At 36.3% G+C, this 19,443-nt stretch overlaps 1 protein-coding gene across 5 annotated transcripts in view; it reads left to right on the forward strand.

The window, feature by feature from the left end:
- The window catches only part of Smc5 (structural maintenance of chromosomes 5), an 86,404-nt gene that overhangs the window by 21,759 nt on the left and 45,202 nt on the right, over nt 1–19,443 (forward strand). For 4 of the 5 annotated variants that reach the window (XM_015492913.2, XM_015492914.2, XM_048806875.1 and 1 more), the window contains exons 3-7: nt 5,825–5,987; nt 6,914–7,048; nt 8,495–8,635; nt 10,012–10,173; nt 12,071–12,142. In XM_015492913.2, coding sequence (XP_015348399.1) covers nt 5,825–5,987; nt 6,914–7,048; nt 8,495–8,635; nt 10,012–10,173; nt 12,071–12,142 — 673 coding nt within the window. The remainder of the gene's footprint in view (nt 1–5,824; nt 5,988–6,913; nt 7,049–8,494; nt 8,636–10,011; nt 10,174–12,070; nt 12,143–19,443) is intronic. The other variant, XM_048806877.1, reaches the window with a different exon arrangement.

Below are 19,443 nucleotides of genomic sequence, written 5' to 3' on the forward strand. Positions count from 1 at the left end.
CACTGGCAGGCCACTGGGCCTGACCCGCCAGGCTGTCGCAGGTCTGCCCACCTTGCGGGCGTGGGTGGCGGCTCCGGTCCGCCCCCTCTCCAATTGGGGTCACGCGACCACCACGCCGGCGAGCCGCTGGGCCTGCTCCGGGCGCGGGCGGCGGCCCGTCTCCTCCCCTCTGGCTCTAAGACAAAGTGAGAGAGACTCGGGTGTCTGTGACTCACCCTACCAGGAGACCAACTGTTTCTGTCGCCGCTGGTATTGATGAAGTTCTCTCATCCGCCGCTTTCTGATGACATGAGATCTCTGCCATGTTGGTATCCTATGCGAATGGCAGCACTTCATTCCCTTTGCCGCGTTACCAAAGCAACGGGTGAGTCCTGACCGGCCCTCACAGGCCCCATCTCAGTCCTGTTGCCACTGCACACGAAGGCTTGGTTGGTATTTACCTCCACAGTACTCAGGAGGACCCGGACCGAGAAGCAGTTTCCGCGGGCTCCTTAGCCCTGGGCCAGAGCAGTTCCGGGAGCCGGAACTCAGCCGCTCCATGCTGGGTGTATGCTCCGATAAGAGCAGGCTCCAAGAAGCAGTCTCCACGGGTCATCTAGCACTGAGCCTGAGTAATCTGTCTGCAAGCCGCAGGCGAATGGCAGCCTGGAATTACCTGTTCTATGGCTGAATGAGCTGCGGTCAGTCGAAAACAGGGATGGTGACTTCAGCTCTCCAAGGTGGTGGACGCTGGCCTCCTCTGTGATCTGACCGGTGTGGAGAACCGAATTGGACCGCTTCCTTCCCCCGTCTCGAACCCAGAATTCAGCACTGAGTACGGTGCTTGCACGGCTGGCAGAAACTGCAGCGCTGTATCCCAGCGCTCGCTGCAGACTCTAGCCGCGGGGCGATTTGCTGAATAAGCAGTGTTACCCTCCGTGCGACAAATCTCTCGCGTTTGAGTCCCCGCAGCTGATCCTCGTGCGATGGAAATCCTTCCTCCAGGTTCCGGAGCACCCCACTATTGCTGGAAATTACTAACAAGATAGCCTTTAGCAGTCCTGACTCGTCATTCTCCCACACAGTGACGCGGCACACGGGGGCAATGCACTCCCCTCGCCGCCATCTTCCGTCTCCCCAATGACTCTTAAGTTTGGTGTTTTTATGACATCCCATATCCACTGGATGTTTTGCTCGTGGTTTCTTACCAGCCTTTCTGCGTTGACTATATTCTTTTCGAGTTGATAAACTTTGTCTACATTATCTGATGTTCTGACTTCTGTTTGATCTAGTCTATTTGTAATATTCTCATTTGAGTTTTTGATTTGGTTTATGGTTTCCTGCATTTCTAGGATTACTGTTTGATTTTTTTTAAAAAATCTCTATCTCATGGTAGAGTTCATTTTTTGCTTCTTGAATCTGCTTATGCAATTCATTTTCAAAACATTGTTTCATTGTTTGGACTTGCTGTCTAATGATTTCTTTAAGATTCCATATCATTTGATTCTGGTATGCCTTGAGTTCTTTCTCTGTCCATTTTTCTGATGCCTCTAGGTTCTCCTGTAAATTTAAGTTGTCCTGCATTGTTTGTAATCCTTTTTTCCCTTGTTTTTTCATGGTGTTCACGTTACTTTCCAACTCTGTTTAACTGCTGTGTTTCTGTTTTCTCCTATAAATTTGTTTTGGTTTTGTATATCTCTGTGGTCTCTCCTTTGTGGTGGGAGACTATGCCTAGAGATGTTGGGCTTTATTGTAATTTAAAGCTGATTCTCTCGATTCATAAAAGGCTTACGGATTCTGTAGGCATATAGTGATCTGTTGTTTGGTCTTAGGACTTTAGGTTGGGTGCTATGATTGTATGAAGGTTAGTATTTCTTGGCTACTTTGGAAGATTGCTCTACTGAAGGGGGATATTAACAGGCGAATGGATCAGGGTATTTGGTAATAGCTAGGTATTTAGGAGCCCTATAAACAGCCTCGAAACAATCACCTATTTGCATTTAGAAAATTACCCGTAATGAAAGTCGTAATGCTTGGGATGAAAGTTAGGGGGAAGGGGAAGGAAGGAGTCCTTAAAGAGAAAGAGGGAGAGAAAGATAGGTAGAATAGAGGAGAATGGAAACAACAATAAAAATTGAAAAGGGAAAAGAAAGAAGGAAAAAAAAAGATAAATGAAGTCTTAGAGTTCTATTTTCTTCTCTTCCAGTAGGCGGAGCTGTGCCCTCCGAGCCGACCTTCTGCCCTCTATGTGCCAGCAGCAATCCCAATAAGTTGACTCCTCTTCCCCTACTGGTCGTCTCTCTAGTCCTGTTAGTCCAGAGCTGTTTCTCTTCTCCGGCCCCTCCCCCTCTTCCTCCTGCCAGCCAGCCAGGCCCCGCTCACAGGAGGCGATCTCCAAGGATCTGGTTACACTTGCAGCCTCACTGCGTGCCCTATTTCCTGAACTACTGAGCACTCTCTCTGTCATTCATCCAGACCCCAGGGTTGTGGAGGGGTGATCTGGGAACCGACAGTTTAATTTGTCCGGACCTCTTTGGTGGCCATGCCCCTGGGAACTGGCGGCTAAGGCCTTGGGTGTCGCTGCTGGTGGTAGGGGGAGTTGGGGGTCGGAAGTCCCCTCTGCTTCCCTAGGCCCCTACAGTCACACCCACGCCGCTGGCGGTAGGGGGAGTTGGGGGTCGGGAGTCCCCTCTGCTTCCCTAGGCCCCTATAGTCACGCCCATGGAGCTCTGGGGCGAGATTTTTGAGGTTTCCCACCTGTATGTATCTGGTGGGAGTGGGAATCACACACCTGCTAAAGCCAATTCCGCTGGGAAGGGATCCTATCTGCCGAACTCTGGTGACATCAGCTCTCTGCTATGGCGGGCCCCAGACTCCTTGCCGGGGTGTCCGATGGGAGGGGTGGGTCTGGCCTGTCTCTGGTCTGTCCCAGTCTCGGATTCAGTTCTGGTTTGCTTTTTCATGAAGGCTTTGTTAGCAACCTCTTCATAGGGTCCCTCCACCCCGCAGTGCTGAACCGCCTCCTGCTGGTTGCCAGGCAGCGGTGGCACGGAGCGGCCCGGACCTCCAAGCTGCCGTGGCCGAAATTCACCCGTCTGGGGCAAGCTGTCACCTCCAATAATCCCTAATTCCCCAGCAGGTCTCACTTCAGCAGAATTTTGCTGGGAGTTTCTCAGCAGATAGAATCTAAATGTTCTAATGCATCTCTCTGTCCACGTGGTTGAGGAGGTACTGAAAGCGCTGCTTCCCCGCCCGCCGCCATGTTGAGTACTACTTATTTATTTTTGATATCAGGAATTGAACCCAGGGGAGCTTAACCACTGAGCTATAATCCAGCCCTTTTATTTTTTTATTTTGTTGAGGGTCCTGGCTGAAGCTAGTCTTGAACTTAAAATCCTCCTGCCTCAGCCTCCCGAGTTGCTGGCCACAGTCACAGGAAACCAAGGAGCTAAAACTCCAAACCTCAGTTCTTGTGTTCCCACACAAAAAAATTTAAAGTCAGACACCAAAAGCCATGCAAGAGAACTTTATTATAAGTGACAATAGAATGGAAGTGAAGGTGAAAATAAAGTGAAAGCAAAGTAAGGCTCAAACAGAGAATGACAAAATAGACAATGCTGTCACCAAATTATTACTGTTTGGCGTTTATCAGAACTGGGGACACTTTTGTACTCTTTGCCAATCAGGTGTTCAACATCTCTTTCACATCAGGTGGGTCAACAGCTGGTCAGAAGTTACCTCAGTGCACCTGTGTCCACTAAAGAAACTTCCCACCCCACTATCCCCCCCATCCCGCTTCTGAACTAGTAGGAGACATTTGGCACCATAACTTAGTTTTATCTTGACCCTGTTGAAAGTCCCTTAAATCCTTCTTTCTTGAGCCCTCCAACCCCCATTGTAGCTCTTTTACTTTTATCTGTTTGTTCTCAAGATTTGTGTACTAATGTTTTTCGGCAGGTTGTGTGCAACAAATTATTTACTCATCTGTCTTGGCAGTAACTTAATGAAAACTTTAAGAATAACTTAAAGTAAACCTGTGACCTTGTCATACATGTTACAGCTCATTGCTAGCTATTACCTAACACTACCACACCTGACAAGTTTCTTAAATCTATGGCTTTGTGTCTTACTTCAGTTTTGGAAAGTTCTTATCTCTTCACATATTGCCACTGACCCATTTTCTTTGCCCATCCTTTTTTAGAAATTTTATCAGATCATTAGATTTTCTTAGTCATCTGTACCTCTTATATATCTTATACATCTTTCATATTTTTCATCTTTATGATTTTGCTTTCTATAATTTATGCTTGTTCTTGGTGCTTTGTTTCCTTGTGTCTGTGTTTCCAGTGAGCTGCTTTGTTTTTAAACCTTTATCTGTGCTAATTCTTTGAGGATGAAGTAAATTCCTACAGAAGGAATTTTTACCAAAGAGCATTGGATGCTTTCAATCCAGGATCATAATATATTGAATTCTCAGCTCAAGAGGTTTTGAACTTTGTAGGTAGATTATGTAACTTAAAGATACAAACACAAACATGTTTGAAGCTAACTTGTGGCTAGTGATTCTCAGGGAGACCTTTTGTTTGTTTCTTGGATCAAGCCATAGATGAGACAGTCAGTTTTGCTTTGCTGTCCCTACTGGTGGTGTTGGTGGGGATGAAGAAGTTGTTTATCCTTCTACTGAGGAAGGGTAGCTTCTTGGGGGTGGTTTTCTATAACACTCTGCACATTGGGTAGCTTTGCACTTTGTCTGCAGTCCCTCTGCCAGGAGATCATGCAAATAAACCCTCACGGTCACCTAGTTGGGTAGTTGCCCTCAAGGTGAAGATCAATTTCATTTTTTCACTCTGGTTTTCCGTTTGCTTTAATATCTTGGCCAGAACTCCTTACTTTCATGCTAACTGATAAATGCATTTATGAAGATAGTTTATTCATTCTTTTAGTTGTTTATAGTAGGAAAATCAGTAAGGGTACTTCTTTTAGTTGTTTATAGTAGGAAAATCAGTAAGGGTACTTCATTAGACATTCTGCTGGAAATGAAGATTTAAAACTAGTATTTTTGAAGTTCTAAAATTTTAGTGTTTGAAGTATTCTGATTACAATCTAATCTATATAGACAACAGTTATAAATTATTATCATTTAGCCATTAGATACCAATAATTTATCTTTTTACCACATGCTGCTGATTCCCAGTGAAGAAGATGGATGAATAGATGGGAGGTGTGGAGCAGTAGTACCTCTAAAAGCAAGAAATAAGTAAATACCCTTCTTTCCGATTCTATGTTGCTTAATGTTCTTTGTAGCCTTGTAATATAATTCCCTCTGAATTCAGAGAAGAGTACATGGTGAAGAAGCCATGAGCCACCTGTATGGGCAGGCTAATTTTGATTTCTGGAAATGCTCATGTAAGAGTCAGTATTCATTTTTAACATTTTCCAACTAGGGAATATTTCAAGGTTTAACTGTTATGCTTTTATATATATCGGCCCATTTTGAAATGCAGTCAATGCATGTGATAAAAGAATAGCATAACTATTTTTAAAGGATAAATAACTCTGGATATGCAACTCCTCTGGTAGTGTTTGTGAATTAATATTGAATTTTAATTTTGTTTTGCTAAAAATTTAAATTGTTGACTAAGTAGTAATTGACACGTGGCCAGTTATGGTTTTACTACTAATAAAATGTCAAGATTTCCTTATTGGGAGGGGTCAAAATATCAGAAGAAATAAAAAAAATCATAATAATCCTTTATGGTACCTTTGGTGAACAAGAGTGTCGGAAATTTTATTTCTTAAATAATGTATTTTGATAATAAATATTTAAAAATTATTCTTTCATCAGGTTCAGGACTTCTGGAAATCTTATAATCACCCGTGAGATTGATGTGGCAAAAAATCAGTCCTTTTGGTTCATCAACAAAAAATCTACAACCCAGAAAGTGGTTGAAGAACAAGTTGCAGCCTTAAATATTCAAGTGGGCAATCTTTGCCAGTTTCTACCTCAGGTATGGTAGAAGTAAATGTAAAAATGGGGAAGTTTTGTTTCTAGTATTTACTGTTTATGCCATATGAGAATAGAAATATTTTCCAAGAGATATTATAATGATTATCATTTACATTGAACACATAGTACTTTTAATACTAATAGTTCTTTGTGAAAGAACTCTTACCACTTATAGTATAATGTTATTAATTTCAGTTAATAAAAAACATCTCAGTTGCTCAGTCACTTTAGTTTAAGTGTATTATTTTTAAGTACAGAGTAGTTTCAGTAGCTTTGTGCTTCATTTGCGGAACCTAAATTTTGTCAGTAAACAGCTTTTTAATCAAGGTGTTTGGATAAATATTGAATATACTAAAACTCTTGTATGTGTACCTTCTAAAATCTTGTTATATATTAAATTTATTTAAGAATTAAAAATCCTGATAATGGATGTTAAATACCTTTTACATTTGTCTTTGAATGCTGTTTAATGACAGCATTATTCATTTTCTTCAGAAACATAATGGTTTAATTAAATAAGTCCAACTTAAGTAAAAACTTAAAATCTGAAAGTTTTTTTCATTTATCAGCTCATGTCAGACTATCTCAAAAGTAGATATTTGAAATTGCCTTTTTTTTTTTTTTAAACTTGGAACATTCCATCTGATATGTGAATAGTGATCACTTCAGTCCAGGAGACTATTTTCTCTTTTATCCATAATCTGTTTATGATCCATGTAATTTCAACCTATAAATTATTGACATAGAAATGTTTTAAAAGTTACCAAAAAGATGATCATTTCTGCTGTGTTGTCTTTATTAAAGAATAATATGTAACGTGTTTATGAGACTCATATCTCAAAGTTTTAAGTGTAATCACAGAATAAAACACGTTTTAAAGATATTTATAAATTATCAAGTTGCTGATATTTAATGTTTATGCTCTAGGACAAAGTAGGAGAATTTGCAAAACTCAGTAAAATAGAACTGCTTGAAGCTACTGAGAAGTCAATTGGTCCTCCAGAAATGCACAGGTATCACTGTGAACTCAAAAACTTCAGGGAGAAAGAAAAACAGCTGGAGGTATTTATAAATATACAACTCATGTCTGTTGTCCCTTATTGATTTCTATGTTATGAACTGTAAAAGAGTAAGTAATAGTTCTGTTCATTAATTGAATTCATATTTGTGATTTTTTTTTAACCCAGGATAATGACATCAGTTAAATGACAAAAAAGGAGAATGGATTTGATATTGTAAAGTTTGACAATTTGAAGACTTGTTTTCATTCAATCTGTTGTCCAAACATTAATGTGTTCTGAGTATTCACTCTCTGCTGACAAAACACACTTAAATATTAATTTCATAACAGTCTAAGATGTATTTTCATTTAGGAATAAAAGTTTGAAAAATTTAACAGCAGTACTTGTTATTAATTGAGTTTTTAAGAAACCAGTAGCACCATTTTGGATTTTTCCCTCAGGAAATCGTGGTATTTTGTCATTGAGTCAGTACCTAAATATCTTGTCAGGAACCATGAAAGTTTTTAGGTAATACAGCAAATGTAAATGTTGTATTTAATATAACACCTCTGTTGAACCAGCTTTCTCTGTATTTTTTATCAGCTACATAAAGGTAGACTTGATAGAGAACTAAACATTTAGTTGCAGTGTTAAGTATTTTCATCTTTAAGAAATTTATAAATAAAAATATCCTTTATGGCATAATATTTGTAAAGGTATTTTATTTAATAGATCTTTAGCCATATCCCTTCATCTAAAATAAATAAATACATTTTCATAATGAGAACTCTTATAAACAGACACTTTCTGTTCAAATATAACTGTCTGTACTTGGTAATATGTATTTATTGTAGTAAAATGTTTTGTTTTGTTTTGTTTTTTTTTTGCACAAATTAAGAGGGAATGACCAAAGGAGCTGTTTTGAGCTTTTTATAATTATTTTACCCTACTTGAGATACTCCTTCAATTCTTTTACCTTTTTTCACATCAATCTACTACTCCCACCTGAAGTACTCCTCTAACTTACCATCTTTTGAGAGAAAAATGATCATATATTCTACCATGTTCTGAGTGCATCTTTGTATTTGTTAATTCACAGTGTAAAGCTGATAGTTTGAGCATCCCTAATCCAAAATTTGAATGCTGCAAATTCAAGGCTTTTTGAGTGTCATATTGGTTCTCAGAAAACTTCAGATTTTGGAGTATTGAATTTTGGGTTTTGGGATTAGCGATGCTTAATTGGTAACATCTATGCAGATATTTCAAAATCTGAAAATTATGAAATCAAACACTTCTGGCTCCAATCATTTTGTATAAGGAATACTCAAACATGTATTAAGTGAATTGTTTCTACCCCTGAAGTAGATGAGACAGATAGCTCTTACAAAGCGCCTGCAAAATTCTTTATTGTGAAATTTTGCTGGCATTATTTTTCATTGTTAAAAGATTTGACCTGTTGTCATTTTTTTTTCATTTAAACTGATTGTTCAACAAATATTTATTTTAGACTTCTTGCAAAGAAAAAACTGAATATCTAGAGAAAATGGTTCAGAGGAATGAAAGATACAAACAAGATGTCGAGAGGTTCTATGAAAGGAAACGACACTTAGATTTAATTGAGATGCTTGAAGCAAAACGGCCATGGGTGGTAAGTCTTAATTATTACAGAGGCAAAATAGGTGAATCTTTAAGTAGTGGAATTGTTATAAAGAATGCATTAATTATGTGTTCAAATTATTTTTTGCTTTATATAGTATACATATTACAATTTATACCTCTCTTACTCTTTATAATATAGATGTGTGCTAGTTGTTTTATAACAAATCGTCAGTTGAGTCAGTATTAACTCTTTCAGATTTTGGTCCATGAAAGCTAATTCTTTGATATTTTCAAAATGTTAGATCTAAAAAGACTTATGTAGGTCAAAACATTAAATCTTTGAATGTTCTTAGGTCATTAAGAACTTACTTGAGATATGCCACTGATAAAAAATTCAGCTACAAATGTAGCTGAAATATCTTAACTAAAGTTCTCTACTCATGTTTCATAATTTTCCTGAGGCTACTGTGTTTTTTCTAATCACAGTGTGATATATTTCATACCTAAGTCTACATTATGGGCTAAAGATTAATGTTCCTCCATAGGTGGAACAAAATAAGTAAGGAAAGTTTCCTAGTGTTTTTTCAGAAGTTAGATTGGAAATAATATTAGATTTTTTAAAAAGTGAGCCACATATGGTGGTGTACACCTGTAATACCAGTGGTTTGGGAGGTTGAAGCAGGAAGATTGCAAGTTCAAAGCCAGTCTCAATAATTTAGTGAGGCCCTAAGCAATTTAGTTAGACCGTTTCAAAATAAAATGTAAATAAAAGATGGAGATGTGACTTAGTGGTTAAGCGCCCTTGGGTTCAATCCCTGGTATGCACCCCGCCCCCCAAAAGAAGTGACTTAGATTATAAACAATAATATGATTGTATTTGTGGTATCACTCCCCTGCATTTCATAATTCCATTATTCTTAATTTTTTTCCTTTATTTTCCTCTTCTTGACTGCATTTTCCCTGTGTCTATTATTTTTCTTTCTCTGACATTATCTTCTGAAGTCTTAGTTTCCCCAGTCTTTTTAAAAATTTTCTTCTTTTTTTATTTACTCTAATGAATATTTGTGTTCTTCTGTATATACTGTATTAGCACTCCACTTATAAATTTACTCACCAAATATTTATTAATTCTTGTGACATGAAGAGTGTCATTTTTACCCAGCTAGCTAGCAACATGCTTCTTTTCATTTTTCTTTGACCTATTTTCCTTTTGTAATTTTCTTTCATTTTTACCTTTCAGAATTGTTTCTTTTGTTTCTTTATATATCGCTAAATCCTTTCTTACCTGAGAGATTAGAGGAAAATCTTATTTTAGTGACAAAATATACTTTTTAGATTTTTTTTTCTGCCTGTACTTTGATTTTAGAATATGTATTGGTTTAAGCTGATTAGTGCATTAACTTTATTTCTTGAATTATTTGCAAGGAATATGAAAATGTTCGTCAGGAATATGAAGAAGTAAAACTAGCCCGTGACCAAATGAAGGAAGAGGTCAGAAAACTTAAAGAAGGACAGATTCCTATGACACGTCGGATTGAGGAAATTGAAAGGCAACGCCATAATTTGGAGGCTCTAATCAAAGAAAAGGTACTTTGCTTATTCAGTTTTGCATTATCTGAATTTTATTTTAGCAAATATTATTTTCAGCTATTTCAAAGTATTTTCTAATTTACTTGTAAATTTTATTACTTTGTTTCTTTAACTAAGAGTTACTATAGGGCTTTCAAGAGCTTGTTACTGTTGAAGGATTGCTACTTTATAGAAATTCCAAGGTATAAAAAGAGAAAAATAAAATCTGATTGTTTTAATTACAAAATGATTTATAATAGTATTTCTAGAAACATTGAACTCCTTTTGTGAATTTGTTTTCTCTGCTTTGTAATTATACACCCTTTTGGAGGAAAATGATACAGAAAATCTGTTATTTGTTGGAGTAAATAATATAGTCATTACTTGTGTTTTAAAAGTATAACCTTTATGGTCATGACTTTTAACCTTTAAAGGAACTTTGGGGTCAGAGATTATTTTGAGAATGGTTTAAATTCCTGCTTTCCAAATGTATTACTCTTCCCTTATCTCAGGGGGTATATGTTCCAAGACTTCACTTTAATGCCTGAAAGTGCAAATAGTACTGAACCCTATTGATCATTTCAAATTTGAGAGCAAGAAAGGATTATAGATACTTTTATCTAGAAAAATATTCTCACTTCATAGTTAAGGATACTAAATCTCAAAGATAACATGTCTTCTTAAAGAATTTAGAACTAATAAATATCAGTCAGTGTCATGTTCGTGGTGATTGGTTATAGTTAGGGTGTGTGTATTAATCAGCTTTTTGTCACTGTGACCAAAATACATGACACAAAACAACTTGGAGGAGAAAAGATTTATTTTGACCCACAATTTCGGAGATTTCATTCCATGGTTGGCCTGTTTCTTTGCCTTTGGCCAGAGGTGAGAGAACATCATGGCAGAAGAGGGTATGACTAAGGAAAGCCACTCAACTTTTGACAGCAAGGAACCATAGAGAGAGGTGGAGAGCAAGGAAAGGCCCACAGATAAGCTATGGTTCCAGGGCACATCCCTCAGTGATTTACTTTCAACCATGCCCTACCTGCCTAAGTTTCCACCTCCTCCCAGTAGTTCATTCATAATATTAACCTATCAAATGGATTAATCTACTGATGAAATTATATGGTTCTTATGATCCAACCACTTCCTAAAAGCCCCACTGGACATTACTGTTTTGGGGATCAAGTCTTGAACACATGAGCTTTTGGGAGACATTCCACATCTGAACCATACACTTGGGTTTATAATTGTTTTGGGTTTTTTGTTGTTGTTTGTTTGTTTGTTTTGGTTCCAGAATTGATGTTTCTACTAAATTTTTTTTATAGTGAAAAAAACGTGGACAGTAAATTCCAAGTCTCTAAAGTATCATATTTAAAACCCTTGTTTCACTTATCTTTTATAACAGAAACCTAGCTATTGAGACATTGTCATTATCTCTTTGCCTAATTTGTTTTTGTAGAAATCTATATAGCCTAATGTTTTAAAATTATTTTCCTGAAGAAGTGCTCTTGGATTCTGAGGTGGCACATTAAATCAGTCTACATTTTTTTCTCACACATGCTAGGCAAGTGCTCTACCACTGAGCTACATTCCCAACCCTTTTATTTGGAGATAACTTTGCACTCAATTTTTATCATTCTTCTTCCGCGTCCCAAGTAGCTGGGATTACCAGTGTGTACCACCGTATCTGGCTGATAAGTATGTAAGCATATTCTCTAGCTATTTTTAATATTGTTTGGAATAACCTTTTGTAGATTTCTATACTGTTTATATATGTTGTGATATTATGAATTTGAAATAAATAAATTGAGAAAGTACTGTTGTGGGTTAACTCATACAACATTATTTGGATGGGTAGAGCCACATGCTGATTTGAGTTTTTAATTACTTTTTCCCCTCCTGGTTCTTACAGGCAACAGACATTAAAGAGACATCTCAAAAATGCAAACAGAAACAAGATGTTATAGAAAGGAAAGATAAACATGTAAGATATCCTGTTGAAATTGTTATTTCCTTAATTTGCCCTTACTTTTATGTTCAGATCTGGATAATGAGTCAAACTTTTCCTTGATTTTTTTTTTTTCTTCCTTTCCTTCCTTCCTCCCTTCTTTCCTTCCTTCCTTCCAGTGGTAGAACTGAGAATTGAATCCAGGAATGCTCTACTACTTAGCTACATCCTTATTTTGAGGCAGGATCTCACTAAATTGCCTAAGCTGGTCACGAGCCTTCTGCCTCAGCTTCTTAAGTCCAGTTGCTGGGATCACAGGTGTGCTCCAGGACTAGAGTCAGATTCTTGTTTGGGAGTTGTCCAGGATCCTCCTCAATCTCTATTTCTTATGTTAATCTGTAAAGGAAATTTAAGATTTCTTACGTTAATCTGAGGAAAACAGATTTGGAAGCATAGTAGTTGAGCGGGAAATAATTGTAAAATTCCTCAGAACTACTCATTTGACTATATCTCACATATACTGATATTTTCTTTTAGTTTTAGATTTTATAATTTTCATAAAACATTTTTATTCAGATGAGCTTACTTTGACGTTCTTATTATATTAGTTTCTACAGATAGGGCTTTTTTTGTTTGTTCGGTTTTGTGGTTTTTTGGAGGGCACTGGGGATTAAACCCAGGACCTGACATTTGTTAGCACAGGCTTTACCATTGAGCTACACCCTTAACCCTTCATATAAGGAATTTTAAGCTTTCTTTTTCTTTCTTTTCTTTTTTTTCCCAATTAGAGTTCTAGTTATACTCCTTTATACTCAAGGGTACTCAACCACTGAGCCATATCCCCAGCCCTATTTTGTATTTTATTTAGAGACAGGGTCTCACTCAGTTGCGTAGGGCCTCACTAAGTTGCTGAGGCTGGCTTTGGTCCTCCTGTCTGAGCCTCCAGAGCTGCTAGGATTGCAGGCATATGCTGCCATACCCGGCGACTTTAGAATTTTTTGACATATCTTTGGGGCTTTTATTTTATATTTGATTTTTATACATGCTCCAAATATATTTGAGAAGAATTTGCTTTCTATCTTTGGTTGTGGAGATACACGTATATATACACTTATATGAGTAGGCTTTCTGCGATATTATTCAAATGGTCTACGTACTTTTTTACTTACTTGATATATCCATTTTTAAAATTAGGGCTTTATAGTCATACATAGTAGTTGGGTTCATCCTGACAGACTCAGACGTGCATGGAATTTGATTTTAGTTCATGATCCCTCCCTTTTATCTTTACCTTTTTTTTCCAACTTTCCTCTCCTATTCTCCTTTCTCTACTAGACTTTCTTTAACTCATCTATTTATTTATATTCAATTAGTTCTTCCTACCTATGCATAAAGGTGAAGTTCCTTGTGGTATTTTTATATATGCAGATAACATAATTTTTAAAGAATTCATTCTGCATTGTCCCCCATACCTATTTCTCTCTCTGCCTCTCCATCTCTTCTTCCTATATTACTGATCTTCCCTTTGTTACCCAATCCCTCCATCTGCCTTTCCTCTATTTTACTCTAGCTTCGGCATATGAGAGAAAACATTAGACCTTTGAGTTTCTGAATTTGGCTTATTTCACTTAGCATGATATTCTCCATTTACTGGCAAATGCCATATTTTGCTCTTTTTTATGGCTGAGTGGAAATCTGTTGTATGTATATAACCAATTTCTTAATCCATTCATTTATTGATGGGCATCTGAGTTGATTCTATATTCAGCTATTGTGAATTGTGCTGCTGTAAACATTGAGATACTTGTATCACTATAGTATGCTGATTGTAGATCTTTGGGGAAAATACCAAGGAGTAGGATAACTGGATTATATGCTGGTTTCATCCCTAGTTTTTTGAGGAATCTCCATACTGCTTTCCAAAGTGGTTGTACCAGTAGTCTACAGCCTCACAAGTGTGCCTTTCCCCCCCATGACCTCAACAGCATTTATTGTTGTTTGTGTTCTTGATAATTGCCATTCTGATTGGAATGAGATGAAATCTTAGTGTAGTTTTGTTTGCATTTCCCTGATTGCTAGAAATGTTGAGCATTTTTTTCCTATATATTTGTTGGTCATTTGTGTTTCTTCTTTTGAGAAGTTTCTGTTTAGTTTTTTTGCCCATTTATTGATTGGGTTGTTTCTTTTTAGTGTTTAAGTTTTTTGAGTTCTTTGCATATTCTGGATATTAACCCCCTATCTGGATATTAACCCCCATTCTGTAGGCTGATATATCCTCCTCATAATTATATTAATTGTATTTTGCTACATATATATATATATATATATATATATGTATATATACATACATATATATATAAAATATTACAGCAGTTGTCTTTCATATCAGGTAGAAGGGAAAAAAAGTTACAAACTACAAAATACACTTATACTGTCCTTTTACTTTTACCCATGTAATTACCTTTACCAGTGCTCTTGATTCCTTTGTGCAGGTTATTGTCAGGTAAGGATGCAGCAGAGGAAAGCTGCTCAACTCATGACTGCTGGGAATCAGAGAGCCTGAGAAGCTAGGGACAAAATATAATCCCCAAGGGCACTTCCCCAGTTACCTGTTTCCTCTAGCCACACCCATTTGTCTACAGTTACCATCTAGTAATCCATTGAATAGATTAATCCCTTGATTAGATCACAGCTCATATCTAATCACTTTATCTCTGTGCATTCTTGCATTACCTCATGAGCTTTTTGAGGACATCTCATATCTGAACCATAATACTCAGGAACTTTTCTGTTGACTTTTTTCCCCAGAATGTAGACCATATTTTCTTATTTGTTTGTGTTAAAATTTTTTGGTTAAAACTAGTCAGTTTCAATAACAGTATAGCAACTCTTACAATCATCTCTCCTTCCCAGTCCCAAGCCTTGATATTCTTTATGTTTTAGTGATTTCCTGATTCTTTGAAGTTTGTATTCTTCATTATATGTGACTACCAAAGCCAGTGCTCATTTAACTTAGTGGTTCCCAAGCTGGGCATTGCCCTTACTTGTCATTGAAATCTAGTCATTTTGTTTGAATGAATGTTCCTTAGATTGTTAAATTTTGGCTAATTTTCACTGCTAGTCCCAGCTATGTCCCTGACTTTACTTTCTAATTGCACAGAGCCTCAAGGTGAAACAGGTGAGAGCTTAGGGCCTTCTCAGGTCTTTTAGAGCATGTATAGTTCTACTCATATACATGGCCTTTTGGATTCCCAGAAGCATCCAAAACTTTGATTAGACATCTCATACCCCAGTTTTTCCTTTGAAGATTTTTGTTGAGCTTATTGTCTGCTGCAACTGTTATAAATTATCCCTCTTCAGGCAGCTCTGATGATAAATGATTCCTGCTGATTGTTTTTGACAAATGTGTTCAGGGGAAATTTAAGATTGTAGTGAGTGAACTGAGTTGGGTCAATGAAGACAAGCCTTGCCAAATCAGTTTTTCTGGGAAACTGCCATACAGAGCAGAAAATGACATTTCTATGAGAATGAAGATTTAAGAGTTCTTAACTTATTCACACCTTTCTATTGTCTTTAATGCTGCTAGTTTTCACTGTGGTTCTAGGCTGTTGGTTTTTAAGACTATCACAGAAATAGGGAGAAGGGTTTGAGAATAGGACATGTGTAAAATTCCACAAAGCTTCCTGTTATGGAGACTCAAACATTTTCTTAAGTAAATACTTCTGGATTGCTACAAGCATTTGGTTAAATTTCAGAATTCTAAAAAAGTTAATGTGACAGTTTTTGTCCTTGTGCATGCATTGCTTTTATGGAGGAGAGGATTTTAAAAGTTCACCATTTCTGATGAAATCCAAATCTTTTCTATATCTACAGAAAAATGTTGCTGGACTTTTATTAATTAGGAATTGCATTAAGTAGTTGGAGAATGACCTTGATTTCTTTTGTCAGCATTGTGTAGTTTTCAGCATACAAGTCATCTTGTGTTTTGTTTTTTTAAACCTTAGTTTCTTTTCTCTCTCTCTGGTAAATTTCTTGATTTTCTACATCATGTCATGTGCAGATATGGATAGCCTTCTTTCTGATTTGTTTCCTTTTCTTGACTTACTGCAAGAGTAGAACTCCTATCACTGTATTGAATAAGAGTGGTGAATGGGGACATCCTTACCTCATTATTTTTTTTCTTCCCCCACATCCTCATTCTTGATCTTTGAATGAAAGCATTCAGTTTTTCACCATTAAGTACGTTAGTTTTAAGTTTTTAGTTTTTTATAGATGCTTTTTTCGGTCAGATTCAGAAGATCCTTTGTTTGAGAATTTTTATTTATTTATTTATTTTTGATGGTGGGAATTTGAACCCAGTGCCCCATGTAAACCAGGCAAGCACTTTTACTGCTGAGCCACATCCCCAGCCCCTGTTTGAGAATTTTAATCTTCATTTTTGATAAAAATGCTTTGCTACATATATTGATACGATTGTATAATTTTTTCTTTAACCTATTAATATGATAGATCAGCATTGATTTTGAACATCAAATCAACCTTACATCCCTGAAATACCCCACTTGATTGTGGTATATAAATATAAGTTCTTTTTACATATAAATATATTGCAAACATTTTGTTAAAGAGTTCTTGCTTCTGTATCTGAGGGATTTTGTTCTGTAGTTTTCTTATGGTGCTTTATCTGCTTTTGATATTAAGGTAATAGCTAGCTTCATAAAATGAATTGGGAAGTAATCCCTCCTCTTCTGTTTTCTGGATGAGAGATTGTGTAGAATTGTTAATTTTTTTTTTTTTTTGAGCACTTTGTATAATTCTCAAGTGACACTAGCTGGGCCTAGAGATTTCTTTGGGGGAAGTTTTAAGATTTTGAGTTCAGTTTCCTTAGTAGTTTTCAGGTTATCCAGATAATTATTTCATATTAGTTGAGTTATGATAGTTTGTGTTTTATAAGAAATTGGTTTATTTTGTCTCATTTGTCAAATTTGTATGTATAAATTCTCCTATGCTTTTGGTAAGTATAGATAATTGTGATATTTCTATTTCATTCCATGGGAAGTTTGTTTCTTTTGACATTTTTCCCCCCCTTCTCTCCTTTTTTAGTCATTCTTGCTAGAGGTGTGTTAACTTTATTGATTTTTTTTTTTAAGAAAACAGTTCTTTTTACATTACTTTCTGTTTTATTATTTTCAAATTTTGTTGTTATCCTTTATTGTTTTCTTTCTTCTGCTTGATATGGGTTTATTTTGGTGTTCTATTCTAGGTTTATAAGATAGAGCTTGGTTTATTTATTTGAGAATTTTACCCTGTACATTGTTTTTGTCTTTCTTTCCTTTTTCTTTTTGTTTGTGTAGACGGTCTCACTATCTTGTCCAGGCTAGACTTGAAACTGAGATCCTTCTGCCTCAGCCTCCCAAGTAGCTTAGATTACTGATGTACACCACCATGCCCAGCTGAGTTATAAACTGTTTATAGCTCTTAGAGCTATAAATTTTTCTCTCATTACTGCTTTAGCTGTGGTGCAATTTTTGATATGCTATATTTTTATTTTTATTCAATGTAGTGTGTTTTGTTTTGTTTCGTTTTCATTTTTCCTTAGATTACAGTTTAACCATTCAACCTTTATATATATTTAAGTGCTTTGGGGGTATTACCAATAAAGTTGCTGTGTATATTCTTGTATATCATTTTGTATGCATGTGCTTTTATTTTTCTTGTGTAATTTCCTGAGAGCACAGTATCATAAATTCCTTTTAATTAAAAAAAAATTACCAAACTGTTTTCCCAGTGATTGTTAATAATTAATTTTAATTATGATTGATAAAAGCTGACTTGCAATGACAGGCTTTTTTTTTTTTTTTCCTAAATGGTCTGTCATAAATAATTTGAGAAACACTGGTCTGGAGTTGCCTTGGAGGGGTTAGATTTAGGTAGCTACAGGGACTGTCCTTACATTTTATAAGATAAAACATAGTAAAGTCGAATGTAGGTAAAGTGTAGGTTTGAAAGAAGGAAGAATTCTTGATTTTAATTATTCTATTAATGGAATATGAGATGAGGTCATGAGCTGAGTAGAGGAAGGCAGCAGTAATAGATTGACAGGAGGAAGAGGTATGAATTTATATTGGAATGAGGGCACAAATTTATTAGAGAATTTTGTTATTGATAGTTTTGACATCTTGTTTAAATTTTATTATTATAAATTAAAAGACCAGTTTTTGATTTTTTCCAGTAATTCAGTTGCTTAGATATAGAAAGATAAAACTAATATAATTAGGTTTAATTAATACTAGGTTTTTTTCCTTGGCCAGTGTGACATAGGAATGGAGGATTCAGGGGTCTTTGCAGTGGAGTGGTTGTAGTGCTCTTTGAGGAAATAAATGAAGGAGAGTTGTATTGTGAAAAGGTAGTACATCAATAGATTGTAGGACCTTGTGGGGGCCAAGGGATAGCTGGAATAAGAATGTCAGATGAATTGGATGGAGGGAAAGGAAATGATTATCAAACAGTAGGATTATGAAAATATGGTCTTCAGAAGTAGTGTGATTTACATGATCTACAATATAAGGGGAAAATGACTGAAGTTGCAAAAGTAAGGGAACAAAGACCAAAAAGTTAGATTGGTTTTCTGTGTTTAGGTTGAAATCACATGACAGGCATAATGATAAATTAAATAGAGGAAGATGGTAAATCAAAGTCATCTGATAAATGAATAATATCAGGGAGTAATATGAGGGGGAGATGGTTAACATAGTAACAAGGATAATGGGTGGCAAAGTCTGATTCCAGGTCTTCAGAGGAACTAAAGTGGGGCTCAGTTAAAGGAGGAAGGAGTGTCATGACAATGAGGACACCTCCATTTCTGAGTCCTCAAGTGTAGTAGGGTTATAGCAAGTCACCACTTAATAGAACTCTAGGGAGAAGTATTTTGGAAATAACAGTTTTCAGTTAGAATAAGATACATTTGGAGAAATTGAAGATATTGATCAGTATGGCAGTAGTGTCTTAAACCTAAAAGGTTTAGACTTTGCTCAAACTAAACATGGGTAGTCATGGTAGGACTAATGTGATTAGTCATGGTAGTTTCTTGGATGAGGGTGGCAAGTGAGTTAAGAGTTCAAAACTTAGCCCAAAGGTAAGAAAGGTCAAAGTGAAAAACCAACCCAGTGATTTTTTTTTTTTTTTTTTCAGGAGCTGAGTGGTTTCTGTTGTACTGGAAGTAGAAAGCATGTGTATTTAAATTGTGTGTGTCTTGCTCCTTTTTCATGAACTTAAACTTTTTCATGCCTAGTAATTCTTATTTCTGTACTTGTCTTCTGTGACATGCCCATTTATTC

Source organism: Marmota marmota, unplaced genomic scaffold (assembly GCF_001458135.2).
Source record: "Marmota marmota marmota unplaced genomic scaffold, marMar, whole genome shotgun sequence".
NCBI classification, from domain to species: Eukaryota; Metazoa; Chordata; class Mammalia; order Rodentia; family Sciuridae; genus Marmota; species Marmota marmota.